Source organism: Hylaeus volcanicus, chromosome 8, assembly GCF_026283585.1.
Source record: "Hylaeus volcanicus isolate JK05 chromosome 8, UHH_iyHylVolc1.0_haploid, whole genome shotgun sequence".
NCBI lineage: Eukaryota > Metazoa > Arthropoda > Insecta > Hymenoptera > Colletidae > Hylaeus > Hylaeus volcanicus.
Window position 1 is genome coordinate 257,807 of NC_071983.1, and position 14,133 is coordinate 271,939.

Sequence of the window (14,133 nt, forward strand, 5' to 3'; positions counted from 1 at the left end):
CATTGTGTATACGTGTAATTTGCACATTTTTATCCTACATGTACACGTACACGTACAAACATCCATGTTTTCATGCATAAATGCACATTCCGTATGCGTAAGAAGCATTTGCATTTTGCATATCTTACGTGTACGAACGTCCGCGATGCAGTTGCTGCCGATGAAGTTACCGATGTGGTTACAGTTACATCATTTCGCATAATTGATTTTAATATATCTGCTAAAGTAACATTAGACTAGGTACACAGATTAACATACTCAACAAAACAAAGTGTTTTTCAGATGTTGTATCTAAATCATGATTTAATATGCCATTTAAAACTTTAATATTGTATGATATAATATTATTGAATATTGAATACCAAGTACACATCAGAAATGAAATTTATCATGAAATCATTCATTTAAGATAGTATCCACGTACTTATAAAAGCCTACAAAAACAAGCAACATAAATTGTTAAGAAAACGAATGTAACGTTCGGATACCCATTACGTGCCCACTAAAACGAAAGGACCAATAACATAAAATAATGGTTGCTTCATACTTGTAGAGCATTCGTCTCCAAACTCCAAACCAGTTTTCGCTGGTTACTTACGAGTTATTAAAGTGGTTGCAGTCGCATGCCCCACTCTATCCATTATACCGATAAAATTGTGCCCATTTCTGGTTCAACGTCTGGACGTTCTTTTTCGTACCAACTAATATCGGAGAGAATAGTTGGATTCACTTACCGCACAGAGCGAGCAGAAGCCACCTTTTCTCCCGCATGTTGGTGCTGCTGCAACAAACAGATAGAAACGTTGTTTTCAATAAATTTCAATTGTCACGTAACATTATCGCGTCATTGTCGTCGACGCGATATCGCGGTTAGGACTGAAGGGAAATCCGCGCAAAAGGTATTCATCGAAGCACTATACCGAGGTACGTCGAGCATAATCGAGACACGTAGCCCAGACGTCGAGCGTAGACCGTATGTACAACCGCTACGAGCATATGGGAACGGATAGGAACTTTCTCTGTGCTGTCACCATTGCTAACCATATAATGCAAGGATAATGTGGGTGTTATATAAATGCACGATCACGTAATACCGGGTGTGACTTTGTGTCGTCACTGGTGCGCGCGTCGCTTCTAATAATCGCTTAAATCAGCTGCACGTTTCTGCAAGGGTACCCGGTACGTGTACTCTGCAAACATCTTCCAAAAAGGGCTGTTTCGACATTGCAACCCGTCCTTGACCAAGTGCTGGTTACTTGAAACGTTTCTTATGTTGTTGGTCTGGCTAATAGAATTTTCAGGACGAGAATTTCCGGGAATATCATTTGGTATTTCAGGAATTTAATAGGGTTTCTTACAATTTTTCTTTATTTGTTTTATATTTTTTATATGCATTCTATCTGGTTAACCAAATTTTTTTTTTATTTTGCTTGAATTTCTTCTTCTTTTTTCATTTCGAGAAGAAAATTATTCGTTTGGTAAACTCTACGTCCACTTAAACACTCGCCAGAATTCATGTAACATTTCGTTGAATGTGCATGTTTCGGACTTTTTGTTGAATGGGTAGCATCAAACATAAATGATTGCAGTGATAGTTTCTATAGAAGTAGCGAGATTCTTGCTTTCTGTACCGACAAGTGAAAGTCATATAAGCGCATTTGACATTTCCGGATGTAACGTTGAAAAACTTCAAACAAAGATGTATCTAACCTCATAGAGGGTTAAATAATCCTTTAATAGTGATCTTCAATTTCTTTCGTAACTCTATCAAATTCAATTGTATTGTTCGTGCACGTTTTTATCTGGAAATGGGCAGAAAATGTTATTTTGGGTTGTTTCCGAATAGGTTGGAAAATGCTGTATGCATCAATCTACAATTACAAGTACGAATGAGTGGAGAAATGAAAAATTCCATACGTCAGATAAGAAGAGATAATGATAAAATGAAGGAAGTGAATGGAAATGTAGCTGAATGTATTTTAGAAATTTTTCATGTTATTTTTATTCTGCCCACTAGCGGAACAGGTCGTGCTCCACTGGTGTACATCAAGGACGGACGAAATTCATGCAGCAACGCCATATTTTAACTCGAGTGTATTTTAACGACCTTCAGGATTTAATCGTGAGATTCGACGACGTTCTTCGGCGAAAAGGAATCCGGTGAAAGTAACCTTGCGAAGAATCGATTTTGGTTACACGTTAGAAATTGTTTTCTCTCTCTCTCTCTCTCTCTCTCTCTCTCTCTCTCTCTCTCTCTCTGCGTCTAATTTACACAGTTTTTCGAGCGTACTCTCGTTAAGGGAACAGGATTTTCTCGAAGGTTTAAACTAATTATCCTGAAAAGACTATAGTCAAATAGTCGTGTAAAAGGAAAGGAAAGTCCATACTTGCACCCATTTCGTTGAAATTAATTCGTATAGATATTCGTAAATTTACTTTGAAGCAATACAACTGCCTAGTTTTCTTAACACTAGGACTATGTAAGGTACGTGGTAAAATGGTTAACTTGTATGGTTAACTACGATGGTTAATTTAATAAGTATTATTTCTTTTTTAAATTTAAACATGATGGTCTTGGAAGTTCCAGAGTTCCAAGAACATGGAAATGGTAATTGCTGTGGGCCCACTAAGAATTTCAAATTTATTTAATACTACGTATTCTCAAGAAATCTCAAGATTGTTTCGATGTATCGATAGGGGGGAATTTTCTACGCGTCGTCTCGGTTTCCGCTCAAAAATGTAGACCACTCTGCTCGATCGTTCTCGGTCCGAGGCATATTTTCGCGTTAATTAAACGCCGTGCCGTATCGCGCTCCAGTTCGCAGACGGCTCGCGATCGTGTAAAAGCGACGAGGAAAACGGCTGGAGGACTTTAAAGTCTAGGGGGAATCGTGCCGTTCGCGTTACACAAGTTTCGTTAATGCTTTCCTCGCTCGTGTCACAACGAGCGCGCGAGTTCTCAGACGCGCTGGGAAATTCCGGCGTCTTCGTTCCATCCGGAAACATCGCGCAGCGTGCTATTATAGCGATCTAAGCGAACACAATTGGACTTGGATAACAATTTCGATCTGGCAAAACATGTACCGAGCGACTCCAGCAACTGGATATAAACTGTACGTTTGTTCCAGACTTGGAGAGATTTTATTTGAAATAAAAGAATATGATCGGACAGATGTAAGATTCACGCTCGATTACATTTTCCCTGCGGAGAAAAGCCCATGAAACTAACGGGAGGCTAGTATTCAGCAACTACACCAATCTTGTCCCGCTAAATGATTGCTAAAATATCGCGTCGCGCAACGGTCGCGCTGTAACGTTTAACCGTTAACGCATCTCTGTCACCAAAAGCGTCGTAAAATTCGATCGTTGTTGGAATAGCTCGGCGAATCGTGCGAATGTCATAGCCATTTTCCATTGGAATAAATTAGCCGCGTAGCGGTATGCCGCCTTCGCAACGACGATCGGAGATGTTTTCTCCAATGGAGGATTCCCCTTTTTATATCGAGTCGTTCACGGAACGCGACACTCGTAACGTTACCTTACGGTAAATTACGTTACGTTACGTTACGACACACATAACGGTCATCCTGAGCGCGCTAAAGGTCACCGGAAGAGACGCTGGCACGACCAGTTGCTCGATAGATTCGATCTCTTAATTGCATCATGGTTCGTTTCGTCAAAGTCTCTAAATATCGAGGATTTACAGCAGTTATCGAAAATGCATAGCTTCAAGCTTCTCAGGTTGGAATTTATGCAAATTTTCTAGCTAGATTGAATTTTATTATTTCACTGTAGTAAACCATGTTTTTCAGAGCAACTGATGGCTACAATTACTTTATATTAACCATCACTTTAATTAATAGCTTTCCGTTGTTTTCCTTCGACGAGACTGTTTACGATTTTTCACGTCGCGTCGGCAGTGAACCGGAGGCGTAGTTGCAAAACCCGATAGCCTTCAAATGCAGAACAGGCTAGCGTAGCGAGCTTTCATTTCCTCGTATTTCTTCGTATCGACGTTGTAGTTTTGAATAAACGAGCCACTCATTATGAAAGTTGTTCGTGTCTGTTTTTAAAAAATACAAGCACGCACGACGTGTTTTTAAGCGTTGCTTTCTGTAACCAATACTTGAATACATGTCGATTTCGAAATTACTTGAAACGAGATTAGTAGTTACAAGTCGCTCATGAAACTCAATCGTAATGTTGGCGACAGATGAATCGATAATGACACGACTAGTTACAGTAGACACATAATGTAGCAATTTTGCTATATTTATTATTAAAGGATTTTCAAGGCATGTGGTTCAATAACAAATTGCACCTGTCAGTATAGTTGCGATAGACACATAAATACTTGTATCAATTTTCATTTAGAATAGAACAAATTGAATATATGTATCTGTATGAAAGTTTGTAATTTCTAGTAGTCGCGAAAGATCTCAGTTGTTGAAGCAATTTTAAATAAATCTGTATAAAGAAAAAATCAATCCTAAAGTCCCTTTTCCAAAAGCATTTGCAATCATAACTAGTAGTAATCCCAAAAAAATATTAATTTTCCTTCTACCTTCGTTTTTCTCGGCGATCTGTTTCGCCACCTGTTTTCGTCCATATTTGACCAACAATTAGTTAGAATTGGAACGTGAGAATTGGCTGATCGCCGATCTCGTTGCGTTCACCTATCGAACAAAGCTTGCGTTCACCGGAAACGCGAATCGGTCGTCTCGATTGACAGTAGAAAATGCTGATGCAAGTCAGCCACGCGCTTATCTCTCCGGCCAAAGTAGATTCCGATCGTCACGATCAGACATTCCCGTAGAGGCGTTTTTCCCAGCAGCGAGGTTATTTACTTTCTCGCGGGAGTAGAATTTTCCGCAGCTAATCTCGTGGAGTCAGATTATCGTTAGGTAACCTTATTGGAGTCGGAGCTATGTAAAATATTATTTCGAATAGTAAACAGGAACTACTCTATTCTATGTTAAATCATGGGTGCACGAAGATGAAATAGTTTATCTGTTGCAATTGGTTCCCAAAATAGAGTTTAAAATGGTTTCAAATTTCATACGAATGGTACTGTAGGGTTTTCTCTTCAACTATGTACTTTGTACGCGTTGGTTACACTTTTTCTTTGACTTTTGAACTCACAAGCATCAATTTCAATTTTATATATATATATATCGATATTCTTACAAACCAATGTTCAGACGTTTTCACGTGATGTTACTTGTAAACTATTCACTGTAGAAGCAAAATGTATAAAATATTTTTTTAAGAAATTTCTTGATCTCTATTTTTATTGTCAACTATTTTCTCAGCAAATCCATTAGTTTTCAAGATATCCATAAAACGGATTGTTTATATCTGTCGGTGAAAAAAAATTCACACGATAAGCGTGAGATATTTTACACAGTATTTCTAACGACACAATGATAGCACATGCGATAAATTAACTTTATAAAAATATTTACATAATGTTCTATAGATTTCATTCTAGTGTGACTGTGTTATCCAATGATTTTGCACGATACGTAAATAAAACGAGGGAAAATCGCGTACATCTTCACACGACTATGTGATGTTTCTTTTATCCGCGTTTCGGGGTATTGTTACGTCCGGCTTGTTACGTCTTGGTTGAAAACTTGGTGACGAATCAAGTGTCTTTAGACTAGGAGATAAGAGATGAAACTAGTTGATGTCTCCTATGCAAGATGCCGAAGAACGATGTAATGTAAATTTCGAAAGAATTTGCATCTCTGGCAATATTTTTAACATACTCAGTTGTTCGAGAAAACGGAGTACTTCGTGAAAAGCATTAGTATGCATTAGAAGTCTGCAAACCTGAACTTTCCTCGAAGGTGTATTAGTTCTAAGCGACAGATGCGATTCGTGTTTCGCGTTCATCGTTCGAAGGATTACCGCGTCAACCGTAGAAAGTGTCTCATCAAGCCGAGCATCGCCGTAATGCACATTCCGCGTCGACGTGTCTCTACTTGGCTGCAACTCGTTAGAGACACGTTCCATTCGCGATGTACCGTACAGAATATTATTTGAATAAGCTGGCTCTAGTAAACAATTGGATCACAATTTTTCAAATATTCAATATAAAGATTCGGTGTCGTACAGAATTTAATAACATTGCTAATAATCAGTCGACAATTGTTTGTATTCTTTCGTTTGCTCTTGCAGCTATGAGAAAATAAATGCGTAAGTGAAAATATTATGTAAAAAGTTGTAAATGTATATGTATCTGAAATATAAAATTTTCTACTAAATAATCATAATAACAATTTAAATATTTAATCTATTTTTATCGAAATGAATCTCGATTTGTCATTCTGTTAGACCCACTCTCCATCCATTCGCCAGAGTAGATCGAGACGAATCTCGATTTACTTCCGTACCACGAATTTCTTATTAAACAACCGCGAGAACTGTTTACATATTTAATATCTTTCTATCTGGATAGAAATTTTGAATGGTCTGGAAATCTCAAGAACGATCAATGCCAACACAGTAAAGTTAGGACTTGTTATTCCATTAGGCACTCCACAGTCCACGCATTCGTTCGTAATTTCGCAAAGTAGATTGCTTCCACACAAATTCCACGTTGTTCCTCGTTTTGAGAAGCAATTCGATCCCGTTTGGCGCGTTTAGTATCGCGATTCAAATACGCACCGATTAATAGCGCTCGTTTTGAAATAATTTCCAGGGTATTTATTTCGATCGGCCGCAACCGTAGGCATAGGGAGGTCAGACCGCGAATGCGGTTTTCCTTTACATCGTTAATCTTTGCGCCGTTTAACAGAAGGATTGCCACTCGGTATGTAGAAAGTGTCCGATTGTGCAGTCGAACGTGTGCGCGGCACTCGCTCAAAGAATATGGAACGCGAGTAACGTTCGACTTTGTCAAGGTGTGCGGCGAGGTTGTCGCAATCCTTCGAAATTGGGCTAAAGCAGACCTGCGTCTTTTCTCTGAAAACAGGCCTCGAGGGCTGAGAAATCAGCTGACTGGCTTTTCGTGTCACGATGCCAGAATTATTCAGTTTGGGTGGGTGCGTGCGAACCGAAACTGAAACATCGTCGAATGCGAGTCCTTCACCAGATTATCTTCAATGGTCCTGTGACCTTTTTATAACGTAGATGTATTATTTCCGTTAGGAACAGCACATAAGTTGTCGTTTACGCTCTTGTGAAATAAAATATCAAAGAAAAATCCGGTTGATGCATATGCCCATTAATGCGCACTGTATTATGATTAAGATTTAAAATTCTTCTATCAGCATAGTCGTAATGGATACTTGAACTTTTTAAGAAATCAAATCGTTCCTAAAGTCTTTCCTGTTGCAACATTCTTTATATATGTATATGCGTTGATCGTCAGTGCTTCTAATGTTCATTCTAATCTCTCTAGAATCCATCGACGAACAAGATAGACCCCCTGTGTTCGGTAAGAGCGACCACGTTACATAATCGCTCGTTTCGTTTCTCGACTGTAATCGTTCTCGGAGGCGACCCCAGGCGGCGATCATCAACAGTTGATTTCTAAATTCGCCAGCACTGCCGCTCTCGTACGTTCCACTACGAATCGACCGATCGATCGAACTCTGCATTAATTGATAAACTACGAATTTTTCTGGAACGGAGTCGGGCCGCGTTTTGCCTGTTGCGATGACGGGAACCGGCTTGGGAATAAATGATTTCACTCGCCGCCACCGTGAATAAAATTTATTCGATCGTAAAGTGCCGTTCCTGTCGTTTTATCGGCACATTGTGCAAGCTTATGACAAATAATGCGGCTCCTGAGCGTCGCGATTACCAGTCATCGTTGGTTTCGACTCTTTTTGCTCGATCCTCGCTGGTTTCACTGCGAAGGAAACGGTCGTGACGCCGCGCTGCGCCGGGCGTTAGGTAGAGAAATTAACGATATTAATAACAAGAAAAGTGGCAGTAAAGATTCACGCTTTCCACTCGGCGAGCAATCGTTCGACCATCCAGAATACGATTTCGACGTCGTTTCAGAGAACGTTATGCCATCGGCACGCCCGCGCCGCGGCCGCGGCGTTCGAGTATGCTCCTGTTGATATTTAAGTTGGCATTTTGAATTCGATTAAATAAGAGGCCACCACAAAAGACGCATCATCACTCGAAAATGCTGTTTGTCGAGTACATTGGAAATGTGACAGTTGCACCATATGGTTGGCTCATTGGTCATTTTCTTTCTCTAAACTAAGATGAGCATTATTCATTACCAAATTGTTTTATACTTGTATGATTATGAGTTTCAACTACGAATTTATTTTAAACTTCACTTAAAAGTAAACATTAATATGTTTCAACTCGAGACTAAAATTGAAAAACGTTATGCTCTACCATATAGTGCACTGCTGTTATACATAAGTAAAGTGGAATCGTCCTGGAATGTAGTATCGTTAACATAAATATCGACGCGAGCGCAATTAAAATGTGGTCGAGAAGTGTGATTAGCGTCATTACGCGGGAAGAAACTCGGCCCGGAATCGGAAACTGAATCGACCACGACGTTTGTCTTCCATGAATTTCTTCCTCGAAAGACAGGGAGCGAGAGCCTCGCACCTATAATTAGCACAATTAATGCGTCCAAGGTAGGCGAAGTCGCTGCGCCTCATGTCTCGTCTCGTCTCGTCTCGTCTTTCTCTGCGGTAGCAACAATTGTTAGTCGAGAGAGCATAACGAGGCCGATGTCTAGAACCTACGAGAGATATTTTACGATCGCTTCCTGCTGCTTTGTAAGTTATAGTCCGTAAATTACGCCGACTATCAAAATGGAGAGCTCGTGGACGATAGAGATGGACAGGTTACCGAAGAATCCAAGGCTATCGCCTAACGAGACTTTGGAAATAGAATAGAGTTTAATAATATAATAATGCTGGAATAATAATGATTTTTCTGTAATGATAAAATTTATTGCACAGGCCACGCAGAACCACTGCAGCTGTTTACGGTGAATAGATCGCTTGAAATTCAATCAGCGGTGCAGATTGAGCGGACATCATCGAAAGTGGCCATCGCGCAATATTCACACGTATGTCGTAGAAGAGCCTGACACACTTTGTTTGCGTTTCGAAAGCGACGATGGTCAAATTTCGCTTTATCCTAAGGCGGAGAATAGTGTGCTCGATCGACACGTTTTCACCTACCATCTTCTCTAATAATCTTCATACCATCTCCATACCATACATGTTTAATTAAAAAATAAAATCGTAAAGCCTTTCTTAGAAATCTGTTCCCCTTGAAATTGTTGAAAGAATCCACAGTCAAACTGAACCATAATTTAATAAAGTCGGTTCCAACTAAAATACGATCGGTAGACTCAACTCTTTACACATGTCGCACCATTATTTCCACGTATACGAGGAAAAGTTAAAGATGTCGGCGTCGGCTACGAAAGGATCGTTATTTCGCTAGTATTATACTGAACTTGATCCCACCACTACCGCTAACCTTTTCAGCGGCGGTGGAGATTCGACGTCCAAGAAAATGAATTTAAATGACGACACCGTGTGTGACGAAACGCATCTCCGTGGTTGTCCAATTACGCGGCCATCAAACACTCGATCCACTGGTCGCAATTATGCCTCGAGTACGTCGCGCATTATTCACTCGATTGGAATCTGGTCGAATAGGTCGGTGCACCGTCGGCGTCGTCAATTTTAATCATCTGAACGAAATTGTAAAAGGAAGTTGTCCGGCTTCCTTTGCTAAACATTTCCAATTTTCGTGGTTTTAGAAAGTGAGAAATTGAAATCCAAGAAAGGAAATGACAAGGATTCATTCGAAATTACAATTCACACTTTTTACATTGAAAGATCTTCGTTAACTTTTCCTCAACTAACATTTTTTATCTTAGTGTTATAGAACAGTAAAATTGTACAGCTAACATTTCTAATTATTTAAGAAATATTAAGTAAGTCATGAAAAACCAGAGTATCTTTGAAAGGGTTTCTTTTCACCCTCGGAACCATCTTTTAGCAACAGTGAAAAAGAGCAGTGTGATCAGCTTCACGTAAGTTACATTTCCGTAAGAGATTCAGATTTTCCAGAGTGTAGCAATATTGTTATTTAGGCCTATTCCACTTCATTCGATTACGGCCAAGTCGTTCGTTTATTTCTCTGTCGACGTAAAGCGGGAGAAAGCAGACCGCGTGCTCAGGCTCGCGTTCTCGTGTCGTAACGCACAGCGCGATATTGTTTATTGGAAAAGATCTGGCAAAATGTCGGTCGGACGTGTGTCAACTCAGCCTGTGCGGAAGTAATTTATGCAATATCTAACGGCCGTGTTTCAGGCCTGCGATTATCAACCAGAACCAGTGCCAAAGAGCAAGTATAACTTAGAAATTTTGTATACGTAATTTTATTCTGAATAACAAACTCGATATAATTTATATAAAATACTTTAAACAAGAAGTGAAATTTGGACAAATGATATATTTTCATTTAGATTTAATTGAAACACAGAATTAAGTGTACTCATTTAAATTCGATCAAAGAACAGAACGAAATATTTCAACTTTGTATTTAAACTATCTACGTAGAATATTTAAAAATCGTTTTTCTCATGCCAGTACCAAGCAAGGATAAAAGTACTTTCCAAAAATAATTGAAAAACCGCTTCCCAGACCGTTTTGCGTTAGGGACATTAATATGGATGAAGAAAATCAGGAGGAACAGTGATCCCAAGCGTAATAGAGTTAGGCTTGACGTACTTTTACAGCTCAATTCCGTTCTCACGGATTCGATCGTTCGAAACGTTCCATAAATGGGAGTTTATGCTTCCCATAGTTTGCGTTCCCATATAATAACGCGCAACGTAATGTGCCCGACACGTTGCACGGCTTACGACACCACCGATAAAGAAGCGTGCGCGATTTAGCCGTTGTTCGACTCGCGCCGCTAATTTTACCTTGGATTTTTATCGATGATCTATGGAAATCGATAGACCCCACCCCGGGAACGTTCGATCGACCGATCGATCGATCCTGTAGGTTTTCCGTAACCTCGACAGTGCCGATCCTACGAACCGATCGGCGCGGCGTTCCCTCCCTCTCAGTGTTTCCCTTTCGTTCGCTCCTTCCTCCTTATCGCATTCTAACGCGTCCACGTTCACTTTCGATCGACGGATTCCGCGACCGATTCTATGTACAGTGCGGGACAAAATGATAACCAAACATTTTTGTTTACATTTAGACATGGAAGTAGGGATGCATTTAGTTTTTACACCCTATAGAGTCTTGACGTGTTCATAGGACCTTTTGAAAAAAATGTTTTCAACAAAAGTTGTACATCTCGGTAAAATGAGAAATTTTTTTCGAATATATTTCTTCGAGAATTACTGTGTTTCAACATCATTTGAAATAGAAAATGATTGAGATTTGATTTCCATGAATTGAATTTGTGCAAACATTCACATTTTTCTGTGTGTATCAAGTGCCATCATTTTGTCCCACCGTTCCATGAAATCAATTTCTACCGTGTCTACATAAAATGTAATATATTATACAATATACAAAATGCCCAAAATACCTGTATGTTCATTCTTACATGTATCTCTAAATATAGATAGGAAGTTGGGTGGGCTATCATTTTGTCCCGCACTGTACATACGCTTGAAAGTGAATTTCATTTGCTGGGCTGCCCGTTAGACTCGCGACACGCCTAGTCGCCCTAATTGCACAAGGGGGTACCACGAAACTGCTCTTGGAAATCTAATCGACAGACAATTTCATTTCCGACAGGTCCTTTCCAATCGAAAATCTTGTTTTTCTCAATGTTTACGGATTAAAATCTTATTTATATGAATGTACCGGCAAAACGAGTTCTATTATCGCTATTAACACTGCATTACAACTCGGAACCATTCTTCTCGGTTCCCAACAGTAGCAGCATTTGAAAACATCCTATGAAACTAGCTGACAACATGAAATACAAATTTGTGACAAATTTGTGTTCGCATAAGTCGTTGACAAAGTTTATTAGGCTTACCAGAGTACATCCAAGTGCAAAGAGTTAACTCGATGAGTTTTCGTTTTCATCCTTTTGGAATAATTGCTTCAAGAGTCCTCGTTCACCTTGATTACCTCGACATATTGCGTGTCTACGTACATGTATATTATATTAATTTCACGTGTTCACGAGTGGCCACGGCTGTTAAGTTTTCCACCACTCCGCTTCGTAATTATTTTCCAGCCACACCAAAGGGTGCTCGATATACAAAAGACACGACCGGGCCTGGTACCGCGCGGTAAACGTGCTACCGGTATTTTTTTCCTTTCACCTTATTAAATATCGCTCAACGTACGCCAGGCGTAGGAGTCGGCATTCTTTTTTTCTCCGCGAGTGGAAAAAAAGACGAGTGGAAAGTTGGGCGTAAGGCGAATTCGAAGATAGAACCAGTTCGCTTTCGTTGTCATCCGAAGGTGCAAAAAAGTCTCGTCGAAAGGAGGAGAGGATGCCAGCGAAAGTCCTGGCGCCGTTATCATCCTCTGAAGCACGCGCGTCGCTCGATCGTCCTTTCACGATCACGTTCCCGTATCATTCGTCGCGCGATGTCTTCTTTATTTTTTCGCAGTGCTCTACTGGCGGCCAGAGACATGTCCAAGTTAAATTTCCCAATTGTTTAGAAATCGTCAGTTTGATTTTTATTATAAAATGTTCCGGCTACTAAATTTGCTTTCTGTTAATCGATTCATTTATGATTAAGATATACTTGTATCCGTTTTTTCAACATTTCTCTTCTGAACTACGATTGTCGATGTATATTATTGTTTCTATATTTTTCTATTTTAATAGAGACTTTGTGTTCTTTCTTTAGAATATTACATAATCAGTTCAGCCTATTTACACTTTGGTAACCTCTTGGCTTACTTGTAACAGGTTCAACCAACTCCAGCCTGAGAAAACTAATTACGAGGAGAACAAAAGTATAATTGTACTTTGGTATTAGTTATGTGTTTGATGACGCCTGCTCGTAGATTGTTATCTTTGGTATCCTTTCTTTCATTCTTCCGTCTTTCTATTATTACTTACATCCTACTTTCGATTTTCTTTTCAATTCTTCAAAATCTCTAACTTTGGATGGCTGAAAAGGAGTAAACAACATACTCGTCACAGATTCGCTTAACGTGGTAGCATAGTGCAAGAGTAATCGTGGCGACTAAGAGAAAAGCGTTTCGAGGGCTGGTCGTGTCGCGGTTCTCCTTGTTTTCTCTTCTTACGAAAATTTCGTTCGTCTGAATACCAGAGCGTTGCGTTACGCTTCCAATCATTTTCTTTTTTCGACTGAATCGGCCGAAGCGAATTGTTTCGCGGAGTTTCACCGGGCTGCGAGGCACTAGTTTAAAGTCTGCCATCCGAGCACCTCACGTGGCGGACCGGATTGTCGCAAGAAAACGCGGTGACATTCTGGCCACGGGCTCGAGACGATTGCGCCCGTTTTCTGTCCCGGGACAAAACACTGTTATTAGCGTCGTCGCTTAAGTAATCGAAATTTCGTCCGCGTTTTGTCCCGGGGCTTCTCGTTGGTTTAGAGAAGCCAACACTCGCGTAAAGCGTAAATAGCGAACGAATTGACGCTACTTTCGCCAACGGTAATCTCGTAAGTTGCCCGTACACCGACAGCGAGGATAAGCGAAATCGCGATCTCCCCTAACGGTAAACAAATATTTGTTTCGCCGACGTCTGGAAATGTCTGGTCGATAAATTTGTGGAAAATGGATTCGTAAATGATTAAACGGTAGGTTAATCGTAGACGGAAATAGATGACAAACCTGTCTCTCTCAGCTCCGGGTGATTCCTCTTCGTTAATCCCTCATGAAAGCACCGTCCTCACATCGAGGCGCACTGCAATTATAATTTCTCACACCTGTACACCGCGGTGACTGAGTTCCTCGGTTAGCGAACGATCCTGAGAAAGCACACTCGACGAATAGACGGGCACCGGGTGTTGCTTTCGGAAAACCGTATCGCTCGAATTGTCGAGCACGATCACTGCGTTCTCGTGTGTTCGGGGCAAGACCGCGTCCGGTCCGGCAACAAGACTGCGCGATGGAAGTGGAAAAGTCAGCAGCAGGAGCGTTGTGCTCCGACCAGCGTCGTCTGGTC

At 40.4% G+C, this 14,133-nt stretch overlaps 1 protein-coding gene across 2 annotated transcripts in view; it reads right to left on the minus strand.

Annotated features, from left to right (window-relative positions):
- LOC128881523 (zinc finger CCCH domain-containing protein 13) overlaps positions 1 to 14,113 on the minus strand; it is a 28,746-nt gene extending 14,633 nt beyond the window's left edge. The window contains exons 1-2 of one of the 2 annotated variants that reach the window (XM_054132644.1): positions 13,800 to 14,113; positions 735 to 778 (exon numbers count right to left, since the gene is read on the minus strand). In XM_054132644.1, coding sequence (XP_053988619.1) covers positions 735 to 771 — 37 coding nt within the window. In that variant the 5' untranslated portion in view covers positions 772 to 778; positions 13,800 to 14,113. Of the gene's footprint in view, positions 1 to 734; positions 782 to 13,799 lie in introns of both variants that reach the window. The other variant, XM_054132643.1, reaches the window with a different exon arrangement.
- Positions 14,114 to 14,133: the final 20 nt, after the last annotated feature.